The sequence below is a fragment of the Cynocephalus volans genome, chromosome 16 (assembly GCF_027409185.1).
Source record: "Cynocephalus volans isolate mCynVol1 chromosome 16, mCynVol1.pri, whole genome shotgun sequence".
In the NCBI taxonomy this organism is placed as follows: Eukaryota; Metazoa; Chordata; class Mammalia; order Dermoptera; family Cynocephalidae; genus Cynocephalus; species Cynocephalus volans.
Genome location: NC_084475.1, coordinates 33,586,190 through 33,604,247, shown reverse-complemented (window position 1 = coordinate 33,604,247; position 18,058 = coordinate 33,586,190). Strand labels below are relative to the sequence as shown.

The following is an 18,058-nucleotide window of genomic DNA, read 5'->3' as shown; positions in this document are numbered from 1 at the left end:
GTGAAGTAAGTAGAAACGACAGAATTAAGAGTTATTTCTAGAAATTAACACAGACATAGAAGACTTTATGGACAATGGACATCCAACCAGCCGTCACAGATCTCTTCCTGAGTGTAGTCTCTGTCCCGAGCGCTGCAAGTGCAGACACGTGCTCCAGGAGTTTAGACCATTTTTTAAAAAAATATGCTGCTACATCCATATCTCACTTTTACTCGGATCGATCAGTAAACCCTTTTTGGAAATCCCAAATTCAGCCTAAGCACGGTCCCTGAACCCAGCTCGCCACCTCACGCCCCCACGCCCTCACGCCCCACCCTAAGAGGCGTGGCTTACGTGCAGACGCTCGGCCAGCGCGATGACGTCTCCTCGCCCCGCCCCCGCCGGCTCCCGCCCTCCGGCTTGAACCGCAGACCCGCGCCGGGCAGGGCGATGAGGCGGGCGCCAACGGTCTGGGCCGCGGGGCGGGAGGCGGCGCGGGAGCGCGGCGTCGAAGGGTCGGCCTGGCCCGGGGCCCGGGGCCTGCGTCTTCCAGCCGAGCCGCTGCTCCTGCACACGGTGCGGGGCCGCACCTCTGGGCCGTGGGTGCCGGAGGGGCCCGGGCGGTGACCCGGGGCTGCTCGGTGGGTGCGGGCGTGGTCCCCGCGGCCGGCGTCCCCCGAAGCCGCCGTCCCCCGAAGCCGCCCTCAGGCTATGACCGACTCGGCGAGGCTGCGCCGCGACAGCGCGGCGGACTTCTCCTCGCACTATGAGCACCTGTGCGCGCTGCAGGACTCGGCGCCGCTGCCCGCCGTGCGCGCCTGCCTGCGGGACGGCCTGCTGGACCTCAACGCCGACCGCCTCCGCGCCGGGGACTGGGCGCCCCTCCTGAGCACCCTCAGGATCAGTAAAGATCTGCCCTTGATCTCCGTCAAGAGCTTCTTCCAGCCGTGGCTTGGAGAAACAGGTCTGTAGTTCCCGCTCCCGGTGCCCCGCGGGCAATGCCGCCAAGTGGGTGTTTAGACAAGTCTCAGGTGGGGCCTGGGCTCCGAGGACAGGTTCCCAGAGCCGGGATTTGTGTGCCGTAGACGGGGCGTGCGGCCTGGGACACTTAACAGCTGGGTGACCCTGGCGAGTTAACTTACGTCTCTAGGCCTCGGTGTTCTCATCCGTAACGTGGGCTTAATAACAGGATCTACGTTATAGGGCGATTGCAAGGATTCCCTGTGTTAACGGTGCTTATAGGGCGCTTAGCACAGTTTGGGATGTCATTCAATATCGGATAGCTGTTACCTATTTTATTGGATGACTTGATATACATAATGCCTGGTATAGAATTAGGCAATTAGAAAATGAATACATCCCAGTCTTTTCTTTTTTTTATTTTTATTTTTATTTATTTTACCTCAAAGCCTAATGATTATTTACTTATTTATTACAAATATTCGTGAGCTACAAAGCTGATTGTCCCCCCTCCTGCCCATGATGTGGGGGCCAGATTCATACTGGGGACATATATACAGACGGCTCCCGATTGTACGATTTTCCAACTTTACAGTGGCGTAAAAGCAATACGCATTCAGTAAAAACCGTACTTTGAGTACCCTTAAAGCCATACTGGTTTTCGGTTTCAGTACAGTATTCAGTAAATTACAGGACATAGTCAACACTTTATTATAAAACATGCTTTGTGTTAGATGATTTTGCCCAGCTGTACTGTAGGCTAATGTAAGTGTTCTTAGCACGTTTAAGATAGGCTAGGCTAAGCTGTGATGTTCGGTAGGTTAGGTGTATTAAATACGTTTTCCTTCGACTTATGATATTTTCAGTTTACCATGGATTTATCCGATGTAACCCCATCGTAAGTCAAGGACCATCTATATAAGAATTATGTTAAGTGTTACACATATAAACCATTTACAAATGTAAGGTGGTATAATTAGGGATCCAAACCCTCTGATTCTTCGGAAATCATGTTAGATAAATCATGACATATGACAAAATGGTTTTATTCCTTCTAGCCTTTAGCACGGCATTTTGTACATAATAGAGGCTCAAATCGTATTTGCTGAATTGAACTGAAAGAGGCTCACGTTTTCTCATTAGTGAACATCAAATGAGCATAAAAGAGATTCCGTTAGAGATAGAGAGGGAGATGTGAGTCTATGAATTCAGCCTAAGCTTTGGATGGGACTGTTTGATGCCTACTTTGGGAGTTAGCTCAGATGCCCCTCCCACGTTCAGCCTACCCCACAGTGGCCTTTGCAGTTTGTCCCTCTCAGGTGGTTGGCCGGAGGAGTGGTAGAGATTTGGAGTGTGCACATTTGGAGAGTGCCTCTCATATTGCAGTGAGGATGTCCAGCTAGGCTCCCTGGGGTTATATTTAGGGTGATCTGCTAGTCTAAATTCCACTTCTTAATGCTTTTGCCCCTAGTTTCTCTTTCCTTTTTGAAATCTTAAATTTAGAATCCTCTCCCCCCTTAATTAGAAGCTTAATGCAGAAAACTAGACAACAGTTGAAAATAAAAAGAAAAAAAAAAATATATATATATATATAATGAAACTAAAAGTATTCCACCTCCTACCGTCCAGGGAAAACTTTTTCTTTAAACATCTTGATGTGTGGTTGATTCTCATTTGCAGATGACATATTTGCAAATTCACCTCTCAGAGATTTATTTGTAACCCCCAAATCAATTCTTGTAGTCCTCTCATGGTCATTCACAGATATGTGCAAAATGGCAAAAATCTGTCACCCAATACATGCATTCCCAGCTAATTCTTAATTTCTTTGATAAAGATGTTTTGTTTTTAAAAAAGACAATTTTTTTTTTTTTTTTTCGAATAGTAGCATCATGTAGTGGAAAGAGCACAGGTGTTGGAGGCAGACTAAGGTTTTAATTCCAGGATTTATGATCTGTGTGACCTGGGGTGTATTACTTTTTGAACCACGATTCTCACTTGTAAAATGACATTAAAACAACTCTGTCATTGAGTTTGTAGGATTAAAGCAGTTTATGTGTGTGAAGTATCCTGACATTAGAATGAGCTCAGTCTGTACCAAGTGCTGCTGAAGACGTGATCCCCGCCCTGAAGGATCTCCCCTGCTACTGGGGGAGGCAGCATGTAAACACAAGCACTTCTGTTAGTGCTGGGAAGGATGAACCCAGGTGCTGAGAGCACAGAATTGGAGGGGGAGGTTTAGACAAGGTTTCTTGGAGGAGGTGCCAGCCTTTCAAAGGGTGTGTGGAAGCTAGCCAGATAACAGGAGGGGACAGTTTGTACAGAAGGCTTGGAAACGAGAGAGTATGATGAGCTGAAGTCCAGGACTGTAATTTAGGGTTTGATAACACGCTGAGAGTTCAGACTGGAAATTTGGTGGGGGCCAAACAGGGAGGGTCCTCATTTGTCCCATCAAGGAGTTTGATGTTCATCCTGAAGATTGTGGAGAACCACTGAAGGACGAGGAGACGGACTGTGCTTTAGGAGCTCACTCTGACCTCCATGTGGAAGACAAATCAAAGTTGGAAGGAAGGTGAATTGTTGTAATCTAACAGCCCAAATTACGGTATGGGGAAGGGCTGGATTTCAGATATCAAAGAGAGTGGATGAGGCCTGATGACCAGTTGTCTAACTGGAAGGGAAGGCAGAAAGGTTAGATGACAGTTTACAGCAGCATCTTTCCATGAGACAGCAGGAAGGGATTGGGGTTGGGGAGGGGATCTTAGTTCATCTTTAATGTTTTAAGAGGGTCCTATGGGGCATTCAAATGTGCCTGTTAGGTGGGTCTGGGCCCAAGATACAGATTTGGGCTTTGTGGAAGGACATGTTTAAAGGCATGGAAGGGACCTGTGTTACCCACAAAGAACACCAAGAAAATTGTAGGTCTGAAAGGTGTTTTTTAAATGGATGGATTTGAATATGTTTATAAACTGAGGGAAAGTAGCCAGCTGAGATTGAAGGTGTGAAGATCTGGCAGAGGAAATGAGTTTTGATTTTAAAAAAAAAAAAAGGCTGACCACTTATGTGCCTGGCCCTTTTCTCAGTTTGGGTTACAACCGTCTGTTATCTCTTCTGCAAGGACAGTTCAGCACATCTGCTCAAAGAAGTCAAATTGTTCTTTGCATCTCATTCAGATGTAGGAACTGTTCTGTGCCTCTGGAGGGACTTTAGTTACCCAAAGTAATAATAGAACTTGAAAGAAATTAAAGCTGGCGGGGACCTTAGAGTCAAGGCTAGTGTACTTGATCTGCCTAATATTTTTTTTTCCTTTTTATTTTAAAAATTTCATTGGTTATGCATATTCATGGGGTACAAAGCTGCTCATCACCACTTGTGCTCAAGATGTGATGACCGGATCAATACTATCAGCATGCCCGTTACCACAAACTGTGATTATTCCCCGTGTTCCCCACCCAATTAATCATCGACCTCCCTCCCCGCCCCTGCCAACCTTAGGTATGCTCTCTCCTTCTGCAAGTTCAACACACCGCTGTGGTCTTTCTTTCCTTCCTTCTTTCTCTCTTAGCTCCCACTTATGAGTGAGGATATGTGGTACTTTTCCCTCTGTACCTGGCTTATTTTCTTCAACATAATTTTCTCCAAGCTCATCCATGTTGCTGCAAATGGCAGAATTTCATTCTTTTCTGTGACGTAGTAGTATTCCATGGTGTATATATACCGTATTTTCCTTATCCAATCATCTGTTGATGGATGTTTAGGTTGGTTCCATATCTTGGTTATTGTGAACAGAGCTGCAATGAACATGAGAGTGCAGGTATCCCTTCGACATGATGATTTTCATTCCTCTGGGTATATACCCAGAAGTGGGATTGCTGGATCATGTGGAAGATCTATCTGTAGTTGTTTGAGAAACTTCCATACTGTTTTCCATAGTGGTTGTACTAATTTACAGTCCCACCAGCAGTGTAGGAGTGTTCCCTTCTCTCCACATCCTCACCAGCGTTTGTTATTCTCTATCTTTTTGATTATAGCCAGTCTAACTGGGGTGAGATGATATCTCAATGTGGTTTTAATTTGCATTTCCCTGATGTATTAGCATTTTTTAAAAGTGCCTGTTGGCCATTTGTATGTCTTCCTTAGAAAAATGTCTATTAGCTCCTTTGCCCATCTTTTAATTGGGTTATTTGTTTTTATACTTTGTAATTGTTTGAGTTCCTTTTATATTCTGGATATTAGTCCCTTGTTGGATGTATATTTGCAAATATTTTCTCCCACTCTGTAGGTTGTCATTTCACTACGTTGATTGTTTCCTTTGCTGTCTTGCCTAATATTTAATACTGAGTGTAAGAAAAATGTATTACAGACCATTTCTATTCAGTTATGCTTCGCTCAACCTTCTTTATTTCTTGCATCTAGTGGGTCTGAATTGTAGATTTTTGCCTCCTAGATATTGCTTGTTCATCCTTAATTATGTTTTGCCTGGACTATTGCAGAAGCTCCTAGCTGCTTTTGTGCCCCTGACCTCAATTTCTGTCAGTTCATCTGCCTACTTTGGTTCGAGCAATCTTTCTAAAATGAAAAGATATGCTTAGAAGAATGCTTAAAGCAGTTCGCCCTCACAGGACCAGTGTGTGTTGGTTGCACAGCTTGTGCTCTGCACAGGGGCACTGAAATGTGAGCTGTGCTCTGCCAAGCCTCCTGTGGCTAGTTGGCCCAGAGGAAGGGGTATTTTTTCTGAATCTGTCTGAAGCAGGTGCCTTTTTCTAATCATTTTCTTTATCTAATTTGTCCTCCAACAGTGAGGCACATTTTCTAACCTGCTAGGGGCACCTTTAACGTGCCAGTGCTAGCACAGCTGTGAGATAAAAGCCAGCTCTATCCCAGGCTTGCTTTAGCCTTCCTCTGTTTTATTTTCCCACTGTTCTCCCACTACCCCTCTAGGCTTTAGTCATCGCCACCTGCAGTATTTACAGTGCCCAGCAGGTGTCAGGCTTGGATGCCTTTGCACATGCATCCAATTAACCCTCTATGGTTAATGCATCATCCTCTCTGACCTTGGTAGTGATTCTCATCTTTCAGAATTCAGTTTCAGGGCCATCTTGAAGTCATCTTTAGGTGCAACTTCTTTGCTTCCGTAAGAACTTCTACATACATAGTTGTGTTTTTGTATCTCATGTGGCTTTGGGTTTACATGTGCCCCTCTTTAAAGAAGACCTTAAGGACATGGGTCATTTCTGTGCCTTAGCACAGAGCAGATGCTTTTTGGTGATGATAAATTGTATGATTGAAATCACTAATTTTACAATAACTTTGCTTTAGGTTCTGACATAAATAAAGTTTGCAGAAGTCGTGCTCCTGCGATAAGATCCAAAGATGTGACCTTCCAGTTATGTAAAGCTCTTAAAGGCTGTTTAAGTATATCAAGTGTGCTAAGGAACCTGGAGCTAAATGGACTAATTCTGAGAGAGAGAGATTTAACTGTTTTAACAAAGGTAAGCTTTCTCTAATGTGGCCTGCAAATATTTGATTCTTGCTTTTAGGGAAAAGAAAAACTCAATTTTTAACTTTTTCTGCCTATTAAAGGGATTGAATAAATCAGCTTCTTTGGTGCACCTGTCTCTTGCAAATTGTCCGATTGGAGATGGAGGTTTAGAAAGTAAGTTTAAATCTTGTTTAACTCTTGCCCCATCAGACTGGTCTCATGATTCTCTCTGCATGCCATGTTAATTCCAGTCTGTACCTTTTTCTTGCTGCTACCTCTATCTGGACTGCCTCCTGTGCCTGTTCAATCCGTGGTCCTTCTACCGTGAAAGCTTATCTTGCTGAATACTCTCTGAACTAATTTTACTTAAGGTTGTGTAAAGCCACAAACCACACAAATGTATGCTGTTTGGTATTCTCTGTTTTTTGTGTTTGTTCATCTTTTAGGGATTTTCTTCAAATATTTATGGGAAGGGCAAGTGGCAAGATATAAGAGGAAAAAAATCATTATATTTAAATAGTTAAAATATTTATAGGCAATCAATTTTAATGCATCGTGGTATGTGCTAAACAGAATATGTATACAAAGTGCTATGGGAGCATATGAGAGGGCAGCAAACTCAGTGGGGGGGGCAGGGTAAAGAAGTGATCACAGAAGGTGGTTATTGATTGGGGTTCCTAAAGCATTAGTGTGTTCATTGTGTGGAATAGTGGTCTGGAGGGGTAAGGAAGCCTACATTTCAATGTGAGGGAACAAAGTTTGAGGTCCTCTATTTTCTGTTGCTCTAGTATATAGTTTAGACTTAAATTGCTGATTGATAATCAAGATTCAGGTATATCATTGCAAATGAAAATAGGAAATATCTTACTGTATGTGTGTGTATATGTGTGTTTTTTTTCTCTTAGTTATTTGTCAAGGTATAAAGAGCTCTATCACTCTTAAGACAGTCAACTTCACGGGGTGTAATCTGACATGGCAGGGAGCAGATCACATGGCCAAGATCTTAAAGGTAACTTTATACTCAAACTTGCATGAAAACTTATTTTGTGATTGAAGCACATTAATATTTTCTTACAAGATAGCAGTAATTTTTGTCTTTTGATGCATATGGTGATTGCTGTTTTAGCTTTGTTGCAAGTATGTGATCAATTTTCAGCTTGGGGTTCTACCATTTATTTATTTATTTTTGGCAGCTGGCCAGTCCAGGGATCTAAACCCTTGACCTTGGTGTTCTCAGCACCATGTTCTCCCAAGTGAGCTCACTTGGACAGCCCATGGGTTCTACCTTTTAGTAAAAACTTTATCTTAGAAATAGATTTAAAATATAATACGTTATGAATAATACCTTTTATGTGTTTTTAGTTGCTGAAGATGTTTATTGTGGCACTGAAAGAAACTTTATGTTATTACAGTCCTCAAATGACTTAAATGACTCAAATACTTACTGTTAACTATTGTAGTTTATAAACTTATAAAAATCCCTATGTTAACATTTTGTAAATACAGTTTTTAAAACAGTAATTTTAATGATGACTTAACTTTATAGTGGTTATAACTACTATATTTAGGACTAAAGTGACCTTATAATTGGAAATGAAGCCTTCTTAATACTTCGATGCTACAGATCAGGAATAGGCAAACTATGGCCTATGGATCAAATCCAGCCCATCATCTATTTTTGCAAATAAAATTTTTTTTGGAACATAGCTATGCCTACTTATTTACACAGTAACTATAGCTACTTTCACCCTACACCAGGAGAGTTTGAGTAGTTGGGAAAAAAACTATACGATATGCAAAGCTGAAACTGTTTACTGCTGGGTGTTTACAAGGCAGGTCCACTGACCCCTGGGATAAATAATGGTCAAGAACATAGATTCTGAAGCCAGATGGCCTAGGTTAAAATCCCAGGTCCCCTTTTAATACCTTGTGACCATGGACAAATTATTTAACCTCTCTGTGCCTCAGTTTCCTCATCTGTAAAATAATGTGTAATAAGAAAACCTATTTCATCTATTATTCTGAGGATTAAGTGAATTAATTTGTATAAAATAGAGCCTGGCACATAATAAGTGCTATGTAAATGTTTGCTGTTATTTCCTGATGCTGCTTTATTCTTAGCAGAAAAACAATACTAACAATACTAACACTTATTCTTAGTAGAAAAACAATACTAACAATTTTCCTTTTAGTGTGTTATAGGAGCTTTCAGTCTTATTGTTCAAGAATGTAATAAGATTTTTTTTTTTTTACAGTCAGTGTTTCCTGTTACCAAAATTTACTTTATGAATATAGAGAACTGATTATAATTAGTTTTTATGGTTAAGAATCAAACCATCAATTTTGTAAGGCATGTCAAACTGGCTTTGCATGTTCCAGGCCTCTGAAGTTGGTGTGCATACCCTAAGAAGTATGTGAGATCTATTGAGTTAGAAGAAAATAGTAGAACCTCTATATTTATTTTAGTATCATTTAAAAATATCTGTTGTTTGTGTATAGTTTATAATGTCCATAAACTATGTGTTTAGAACTTTATGTATATAATTTATTAATAGATAAGATACATGCTATAAAAATGTTTACTTGTAGGATGCCCAGTCAAGGGTTTGGAGACCACTAGAGGACAGAATGATAGAATTTGAAGACTCAGCAGTGATAGAATTTAGAATTAATTCCTTTTTTTGGGCCCATAATCAAAAGTTTATGGAAAAACTAACACCAAAATAGGAGACCCCTGTTGTATATTTTAGAAAATCAAATATAATTACATTATTTAGGTAGAGTAACTAGAATTACTGAACTTATTAAAAGGTTTTCTGTAAGATAACACAAATTCAGGAAGTTAAATGGATCATTAGTGTTGCTTTCTTCTAAATGAACACCCTTCTGTGAGTCTAGCCTTTCCTCCTATAGGCTGGCATAACACTGTTGAACAACCTACACAAAGAACTACCGTCTGAGCATGGCTGAAAACTGGGGTAATCTTATAGCAACCTGGACATTTCACATCCAGGAAATAAGAATTTGGACTTTGAACTAGCCATTTCTTTTTACGTTTTTTCTTTTCCTCTTCCAAGGATGGATATAGTAAATCTCTAGCCAAAGGCATGTTGATCCTTTTGTAAGCCAAACCCATCCAGATCTTTCAGGCAACACCCCTGGCAAGCAGCACGTGATTGGGCGCTTGGCACCAACTTCTGAGATAGAGGAGACTGGGCTAGAACCAACTCCTTTACTTGGCAGATAAGGAGCATAAAATTATTAGATGGTAATTGAGTTATCAGTTAACCTAACTTATTGGCGACAGGTCACCTAGTGGTGAGAGTTACACAGTCAGTGGCAAACTAGGATCTGGGTCACTGGATTCCTAAACCAGAATCTTCTGTTTAATCCCTCAGATTGACTCCTAGCGTATGCGAGTGTACTTGGTGTGTGTGTAAAGCTGTGATATAATCAGCCATATTTAGCTTCCTTATAGTTTCTGTTTCCTAATTCAAGTGTCTTAATTTCATCTTATTAAATCTTTGAAGTATCAGACAATGAGAAGATATGAAGAAACCTGGGCTGAGAGTCTTCGCTATAGGAGACCTGACCTTGACTGTATGGCTGGCTTAAGGCGTGTTACGTTGAATTGCAACACACTCATTGGTGACCTAGGCGCAAGAGCTTTTGCAGATGCTGTTAGTGAAGATTTATGGCTAAGAGGTGAGTTAAATGGACTTCTAAAAATGAAAATATTGAATTTTTAATATTAAATATGCTTAAGTTCTTGACACAGTAATGCTATCATAGGATTTTTTAAAAGCCTCTCTTTTTCTAATAGTTTTTATTGTGCTTTTAAACTTTTACAAAAGTTACTTATATTCTTTATAGAAAATACGGAGTAACAAGAAAGCAATATTACCTGTAATCTTAATACCCAGAGATAACCACTGTTCATTTCGGCATTTATACTTTCAATCTTTTTTTTTTCCCTGTAGATACAAGAGGTCTTCGAAAAGTTCATGAAAGATTCATATTACTTTTTAATTCCATTTTTCCATGAACTTTTTGAAGTACCCTCATCGATTTGTACACTTAGATATAACAAAAATAGAATTATAGTATACTTACTATTTTGTAACCCTTCTTTTTTCACTTAGTGATGTATCATGCAGTATTCCATTATATTGATGCACAATTAGTTTTCTGCTGTTTGATATCTAGACAGTTTGCACTTTTCCCTTTTGTAAACAACTGTGTAGAAAAACACCTTATGTATACATCTCTGTGTCCATTAGAGTTACTTCTGTAGGATAAATTACTACAAGTGGAATGACTTAGTATAACATGTTTTTAAAGACTTTTGATATATGTCACCAAATTGCTTTCCAGAGAAATGGTGCCATTTTATAGTCCATGCTATCAGTGCACCCTCATAAACACTGAGTTGTGCCAGTTTTAAAACTTTAACTTTATAAAATGAGAACCCCCCTCCCTTTTTTATTGCAAGTGGGATTGCTTTCTAAATTTTATAACCTTTTTCACTCAATATAGCATGAGCATCTTAACAAATCAATAAATTTACATTTGCCATGTTATTTTTAGTGACTTTTCAGAGTTCCATTACGTCGATATACCATTATACACTTTACTCACTTCTCTTAGGTATGTAAGCTATTTCCAGTTTTTCACTGTTATAAACAGTACTTTGATACACATCCTTGCCCACATTTCTGAGTTTTTCCTGTGGGTAAATTTTTAGAAGGAGAGTTGCTGGCTTAAAAAGAATGTATATGTTTTAAAGGTTTGTTATATGATCTTGGCCTAATCTGATAGAACAGTCACATTTCATTGATTTAATTTGTATTCATTGGATTTACTAGTGAAATTTACTGGCTATTTTTATAAATTTAGCTAGCTGGATGATTATATCCTATTCTCATTCTTCTGTGGTCAGAGTACATAAAGGTTGCACCATATTCTCTGTAAGATGAATATATCTGACTTAGGATTTCTGTGTGTCATGGGGTTCTTAGTCAGTTTGGGCTGCTATAACAGAATACCATAGACTGGGCGGCTTACACAACAACCGTTTATTTCTCACAGTTCTGGAACCTGGGAAGTCCAGTATCAAGGCACTGGCAGATGCTGTGTCTAGGTAGGGGGCTTTTGCTTTTCCTGGTTTGCAGATGGCTTTCTCCTTGTATCCTCTTATGGCAGAGAGAGAGAGCTCTAGTCTCTTTCTCTTTCTTATAAGGACACTAATGTCAACATGGGGATTCTACTCTCGAGATCATCTAAATCTAATTACCTTTTAAAGAACCACCTCCTAATACCATCATATTGGGGGTTAGTGTTTCAAAGTATGGATATTCAGGGGACACAAACATGCTGCCTATAACATGGGGTTTTGAAAGATTTCATTTATTTGAAAGTAATGGTATAAAGGGTGCTTAAAAAAAGGGTCATATTGGGCTGGCCTGTTAGCTAAGTTGGTTAGAGTGCAATATTCTAACACCAAGGTGAAGGGTTCAGATCCTCAAACTGGGCAGCCATGCACAGAAAACACTCATGATATTTTTCCTCTGATGTAATCTTTTTTATATTTGTTCTTTTGTGGTGATCCCTTTAGGTTTAAATGAGTAGATTGTTCAACCCTAGTATTTATTACTAAATTCAAGAGCATTTGTTCTGTTCTTTGGGAATTCTTGACCATCATTTTTTCCTCATAGGTTTTTAGCATATCATCTCTATGCACACATTCTTTGGTCTTGTTATTCATATATCTTCAGACTTCTTTGTCATTTTTGTTCTAAAACTAACAGTTCTTACTTTTCCTCTATTTCCTTTTCTCTTTTTTAACATAGTTTTTTGAGAGTCATTGGGCTCAAGATCATGATCCAAAGAATGCAGTGCAATTTCTGAGCTCCACCGAGTTTTTGCTTGTGAAGTTTACACTGCCTCTAGCATCCTTGCTGTTCATCCTGTGATGTTTTTCTCTTGTGGAGTATAGTAGATTGAATTATGTCCCCCCAAAACTCACTGAGGCTTGAATTGTGTCCCCCAAGTTTTATGTATCAGAAACTTAGCCCCCACTGTGACTGTTAAGAGGTTGGGAAATCCTATTATGGTAATTGAAAGGTGGAGGCTTGAAGAGATGATTAGATTGTAGGATCGTGCAGTAGTGAATGGATTAAAAATGGTGGTCAGGGGCATGGTTCTGAGGGCTTTAAAAGAAGAGGAGAGTCTGTCTTGCTCTCTCTCTCTGCTTCCACCATCTTGCAATGTAAGACCCCTGGGACCCTGTCACCACGACCAGATGGACTTTGGACTTCCCAGCCTCAGAAACTGTAAGCAATAAATTTCATTTTCTTTATACATCACCCCATTCCATGTATTTTGTTATAAGCAACAAAAACAGACTAATACAGAAAATTGGTACCAGAGAAGTGGGGTGTTGCTTTTAACAAATACTTGAAAATGTGGAAGCAGCTTTGGAACTGGGTGTTAGGCAAAGTTTGGAGGAGTTTGGAGGACTCAGAAGGAAAGTTTGGAATGTCTTTGAGACTGGTTACATGGTGGCGAGCAGAATGCTGATAGAAATGTGGACTGTAAAGACCATTCTGAGGAGGTCTCAGATAGAAATCAGAAGGAGTTTATTGGAAGCCGGAGCAAAGATCACTTTTGCTGTGAACTGGAAAGGAACTTGGCTGCATTGTGTCCACGCCCTCAGACTTTGTGGAAGTTGGAACTTAGGAGTTGTGAACCAAAGTACTTGGCAGAAGAAATTTCTAAGCAGCAAAGCATTAAGGAAGCTGTATGGCTACTTGCAGCAGCCTATGCTGAGTTATGGCAGCAAAGGCATGATGTAAAGCCAGAATTTAAAAGGGAAGCACAGTGTAAAGATTTGGAAAATTTGCAGCCTGACCATGTGGTAGAGAAGCAGAGAGCATGCAATGGTGCAGCCCATCAACCATTAGCTAAGAAGATTAGTGCAAAAGAAAAGGATTATCAAGAGAAGGAGAAAAAGGCCCTGGAGGCATTGCAGAAGCCTCTGGAGCCAACCCTTCCATTACAGGCCCAAAGACCTAGGGAGACAAAATGATCTTGGGGAACAAGCCTGAGGCGCCCTTCACGGGTTCACTGCCCAGGGCCACCTCGGGAAGCTGCTTCCAGCACCAGCTCCTCCGTTGCTTTGGCTGCTCCAGTGGTGGCTAAATTGGCCCCAGGTTTGGCTGGACCCACAGCTTTGGGGAACAGAAGCTGGAAGCCTTGGCAGCATCCATGTGGTGTTAGGTCTGCAGGCTCACAGAATGCCAGAGCTGTGAAGTCTTGGGAGCCTCCACCCGATTTCAAAGGATGTATGGAAAAGTCTGGGGGCCCAGGAAGAGATCTGTCACAGCGACAGAGTCACCACATAGAGCCTTTGCTAGAGCAATGTTGAGTGGAAACGTGGGGTCAGAGTTGCAGCAGAGAAACCCCAACAGCACCATGTCTAGTGAAGCTGTGAGAGTGGGACTGCCATGGAGACCCTAGACATGTTGAACTACCAGAGTGGAACCCCAGCCTGGGAGAGCTGAAGTGTGGCCTGCAACCAGGAAAGCCATAGGAGCAGAGCTGGCCAAGGACTTGAGGATCCAACCCCCACACCAGCGTGCAGAGGAGGTCAAACATGGAGTCAAGGTACATGATTCGCCATCTTTGAGATTTAATGCCTGCCCTGCTGGGTTTCAGACTTGCTTAGGACTTATTACCCCTTTATTTTGGCCTATTTCTCCCTTTTGGAATGGGAATATGTACCCTATATTTGTCCCACCATTGTACCTTGGAAGTAGATAACTTGTTTTGAATTTCACAGGTGAGACTTTGAACTTTGGACTTTTGAATTGAAACAAGTTAAGACTTTGGGGGTGGAATGAATGTATTTGTATGTGGAAAGGACATGAGTTTTGGGGGGCCAGGGGTAGAATGTAGTGGATTGAATTATGTCTCCCCAAAACTCACTGAGGCTTGAATTGTGTCCCCCAAGTTTTATATATTAGAAACTTAGCCCCCACTGTGACTGTTAAGAGGTTGGGAAATCCTATTATGGTAATTGAAAGGTGGAGGCTTGAAGACGTGATTGGATTGTAGGACCATGCAGTAGTGAATGGATTAAAAATGGTGGTCAGGGGCATGGTTCTGAGGGCTTTAAAAGAAGAGAAGAGTCTGTCTTGCTCTCTCTCTGCTTCCACCATCTTGCAATGTTAGACCCCTGGGTCTCTGTCGCCACGACCAGATGGACTTTGGACTTCCCAGCCTCAGAAACTGTAAGCAATAAATTTCATTTTCTTTATACATCACCCCATTCCATGTATTTTGTTATAAGCAATAAAAACGTACTAATACATGGAGTTACTTTTCAACTCTGTAATTGTAAAATATGTTGGATGATTTATTTGTACTTAAAGGAGGATAATCATGGCAATCTAAGAAGAGTGGTGTGTTTTTTTAAAAAAAATTTTTGATTGTGTGTGTATATGTTTTCTTGTTTTAATTTTTTCAATACCCAAGATTAAAAACCTGTCATGATTGGATAAGGGGCATAAAGAGTAAATATGATTTGTAACAATGAATAGGCTAATAAAAAATAAATTAAAAAAATAAAAACTTGTCATGACTAGTCTTGTACAGGAATCTTCCAGGTGTGAATAAATGAGTGTTGTTTATATGTTAAATTTATATGGAGTTGCCAAGTGACCTTTTGTCTTTCATCAAAAGCACTTGACCTGCAACAGTGTGGCCTTACCAGTGAAGGAGCAAAGGCTTTACTGACGGCGCTTGAAACCAATAGAACTCTGGTTGTTCTGGATATAAGAAAAAATCCACTCATTGGTATGTCGCCTCTTTTTTTTATTGAGTAACAAATAGCAAAACAAAAAGAACTTAATTATGTAATGACAATTTTTAAAACTTAATGTTTATTTTCCTATTCTTATACTTTTCTAATCTTGCACTTTCTTATGTTTTTAGCAGATAATTTACTGATTAAAGTGGGTTGTACTTGTAGATTCCTCTTGGCTGCTACTCTGAATAGAGTTGAACCTAGATAATAAACCTGCTTCCACCAAGAGCATTATTTCTTTTTTGTGAAACCTCTGAATTCTTGGAAAAAGTATTTCATTCATTTGTTAATTTGACAAGTAATTTTTAAATACTTCAATGTGCCAGACACTAGTTTAGGCACTTAGCATATAGCAGTAAACCAGCTAGACAAAGTCTTGCCCTCCTGGAGCTTACATTCTAGTGGGGGAGTTTAGATAAATGAATTAACAGATAAGTAATGTAATTTTAGATAGTAGCAGGTACAAAAAGTAAAAAGATAGATGGGGGTAGGTGGGACTACATTAGATAGGTTTGATAGGGGACAGCTTCACTGGAGAAGTGACATTTGAGCAGAGACCTGAGTGAAGAGAGAAACAAGCCATGGAAGGTACGGGGGAAGTACATTCCAGGACTAGAAGGCAATGAATATGGAGGCACATAGGCAGCAGGGTGGGTGGAGTGTTTAAGGAAGAGCAAGGAGGCCAACATGTTTGGAGCACTGAGTGAGGGAGAGCCTGATATGCTGTGAGATCAGACAGCAAGCCAGGGGCCTGATCTTGTAAGGTCTTGAAGGCCAGGGTACCGACTTGGACTATTCTAAATGAGCTGAAAGCCATGGGAGGGTTTTGAGCTGGAAACAGGCATGATCAGAGAAGTGTTTCAATCAGATGACTGTGGTGTGGAGAATAAACTTGTAGGGGGTGATAAGAAGGGAAGCAGGGAGGTCAGTTAGACTATCCTAGTGGTCCAAGCGGGAGATGGTAATGGTTTAGCTTAGGGTGAAAGGTTGGAGATGGTGAAAAGTGGTTGAAGCAACGCTTAGTTATCAAGACTTGTAGATCAATTAGGTGTGGGGTATGAAGGAAATAGTAGTTTTAAGAGGTCCTACCTGATTCTGTGTACAACTGGATGACCATTTACTGAGAAAAGGAGGTTGGGGAGAGCAGCTTGGAGGGTATACCAGAACTTTGGTTTGGATATGTTGGATGCTTGAGGTACCTAAGTGTCCCAAAGGTACCCAAAGCCACATTAGATCCAAAATGTTTAGATTTGATCATTGCTGCTGTCATAATAGTAGCCATTAGGGGCAATGTGTAAGACGGCACACTTTCATTTTACATTTTAGAGGAAGAAGTTAGAGTATTCAAAGGGGAGAATAGGTATATAATTACATAATGTGGATTTCGTATTTAATTTTATGGGAAAAGCAATAATTAGTTGGCTTTTGTTTTTAAATGGGAATAACCACTCATTGGGAAACAATTACTGTAATTTCACTTTTCATTTTACTTTAGATCATTCTATGATGAAAGCAGTTATCAAAAAAGTTCTCCAGAATGGAAGGAGTGCTAAGTCAGAGGTATTTAACATGTTTAAGTCCTCTACAAATAATTTCTCTTTACTTGCTTGTTTTTCTTCTGTTTTTAATAAAATAACATTGTCTAGGCACTTTTCTGCCATCTTAAATTAAGTTTTCAGTCAAATCAAATGGCTCTTCTGTTTTTGACAATATTCTTTAATTTGGGGTCCTGAAACTGCAGATTGTAAACTTTTTATTAACTTATAATATCTTAATAGTTTCTGGTTAAGATCAAATCCTCATAAATTACCTGTAATTGAAATGAATGTTTATTATCTCTCTTCCAGTACCAGTGGATAACTTCTCCATCAGTGAAGGAACCATCCAAAACTGCTAGACAGAAAAAGAGAACTATAATTCTAGGAAGTGGTCGAAAAGGAAAAGCTACTATTCGAATTGGTAACCCTTTATGTCTTGGCTTTTTAATGCTACTAGAACTTATACCCTTTATGTGTTCCAGGGTGTTAAAATTCAGATCTCTTCTCATTGTATGTTGTTGACAATAACAATCAATATTGACTACGTGCATATTGTGAGGACTATAATTGTTCTGGTTCAGGTTATGAGAATTTATGGAATGTAGAAATAGTGAATGAGTCAGGAAAGAGACGTTAGTATTTCCATTTCTTAAATTAACCATTTTTATTGTTTGTCATCAAATGTTCATCATTTTGAATATGTTTCCTGGTTGGTGATTATTTCTAATATTTTTGCAGTTGAAATTTGGGCTGCACTTTGATGACAGTTTTAACAGTGCTTTTTAGTAATTTTTTTTAAATGAAGAATTACCCTTTCATGCTATTGGAAACAAAATTTCTTCCTAGTTTCATTTTTTCATTTGTTCCTTCTTGGACTTCCTTGCAAATTCTTACTCAGTTACCTAATCAGGTAATACCTTGATTCTTTCGATGATGGAAAAAACTTAAAATATGTATGTGTTCCTTATGAAACAGTGCTGCAAACGAGTTTATTGACCTTTGATGGAACATTTTAGAAAAACATTTTCTAAATGTTTGCTATAATGTATGTTTAATCTTCCAAGTAATAGTTAATCTAGAATTTAAAAATTAAGTCGATAATTTTGTGATCAAGTATAATGAAAAAAAATCTTCTTTATAAAACTTTTTAACCACCAGTGGCATAAATTTCACATTCTCCTGAATATGTAAATTTGATATAACCTAGTTCTACTGATATATTTGTATTATTTG

General features: G+C 39.8%; 2 protein-coding genes across 3 annotated transcripts in view; one reads left to right on the top strand and one right to left on the bottom strand.

Moving 5' to 3' along the window:
- The first annotated feature begins 514 nt into the window (after nt 1-514).
- Nucleotides 515-18,058, top strand: part of CEP78 (centrosomal protein 78) — a 41,033-nt gene continuing 23,489 nt past the window's right edge. For both annotated transcript variants that reach the window (XM_063080796.1, XM_063080795.1), the window contains exons 1-8: nt 515-943; nt 6,259-6,431; nt 6,523-6,595; nt 7,327-7,430; nt 9,952-10,126; nt 15,164-15,277; nt 16,783-16,847; nt 17,135-17,246. In XM_063080796.1, the coding sequence (XP_062936866.1) occupies nt 691-943; nt 6,259-6,431; nt 6,523-6,595; nt 7,327-7,430; nt 9,952-10,126; nt 15,164-15,277; nt 16,783-16,847; nt 17,135-17,246 (1,069 nt within the window). In that variant the 5' untranslated portion in view covers nt 515-690. The remainder of the gene's footprint in view (nt 944-6,258; nt 6,432-6,522; nt 6,596-7,326; nt 7,431-9,951; nt 10,127-15,163; nt 15,278-16,782; nt 16,848-17,134; nt 17,247-18,058) is intronic.
- Nucleotides 9,275-9,530, bottom strand: LOC134365018 (small ribosomal subunit protein eS27-like). The gene has a single exon (XM_063081238.1). The coding sequence runs from the start codon at nt 9,528-9,530 to the stop codon at nt 9,276-9,278; it is 255 nt and encodes an 84-aa protein (XP_062937308.1). The 3' UTR covers nt 9,275.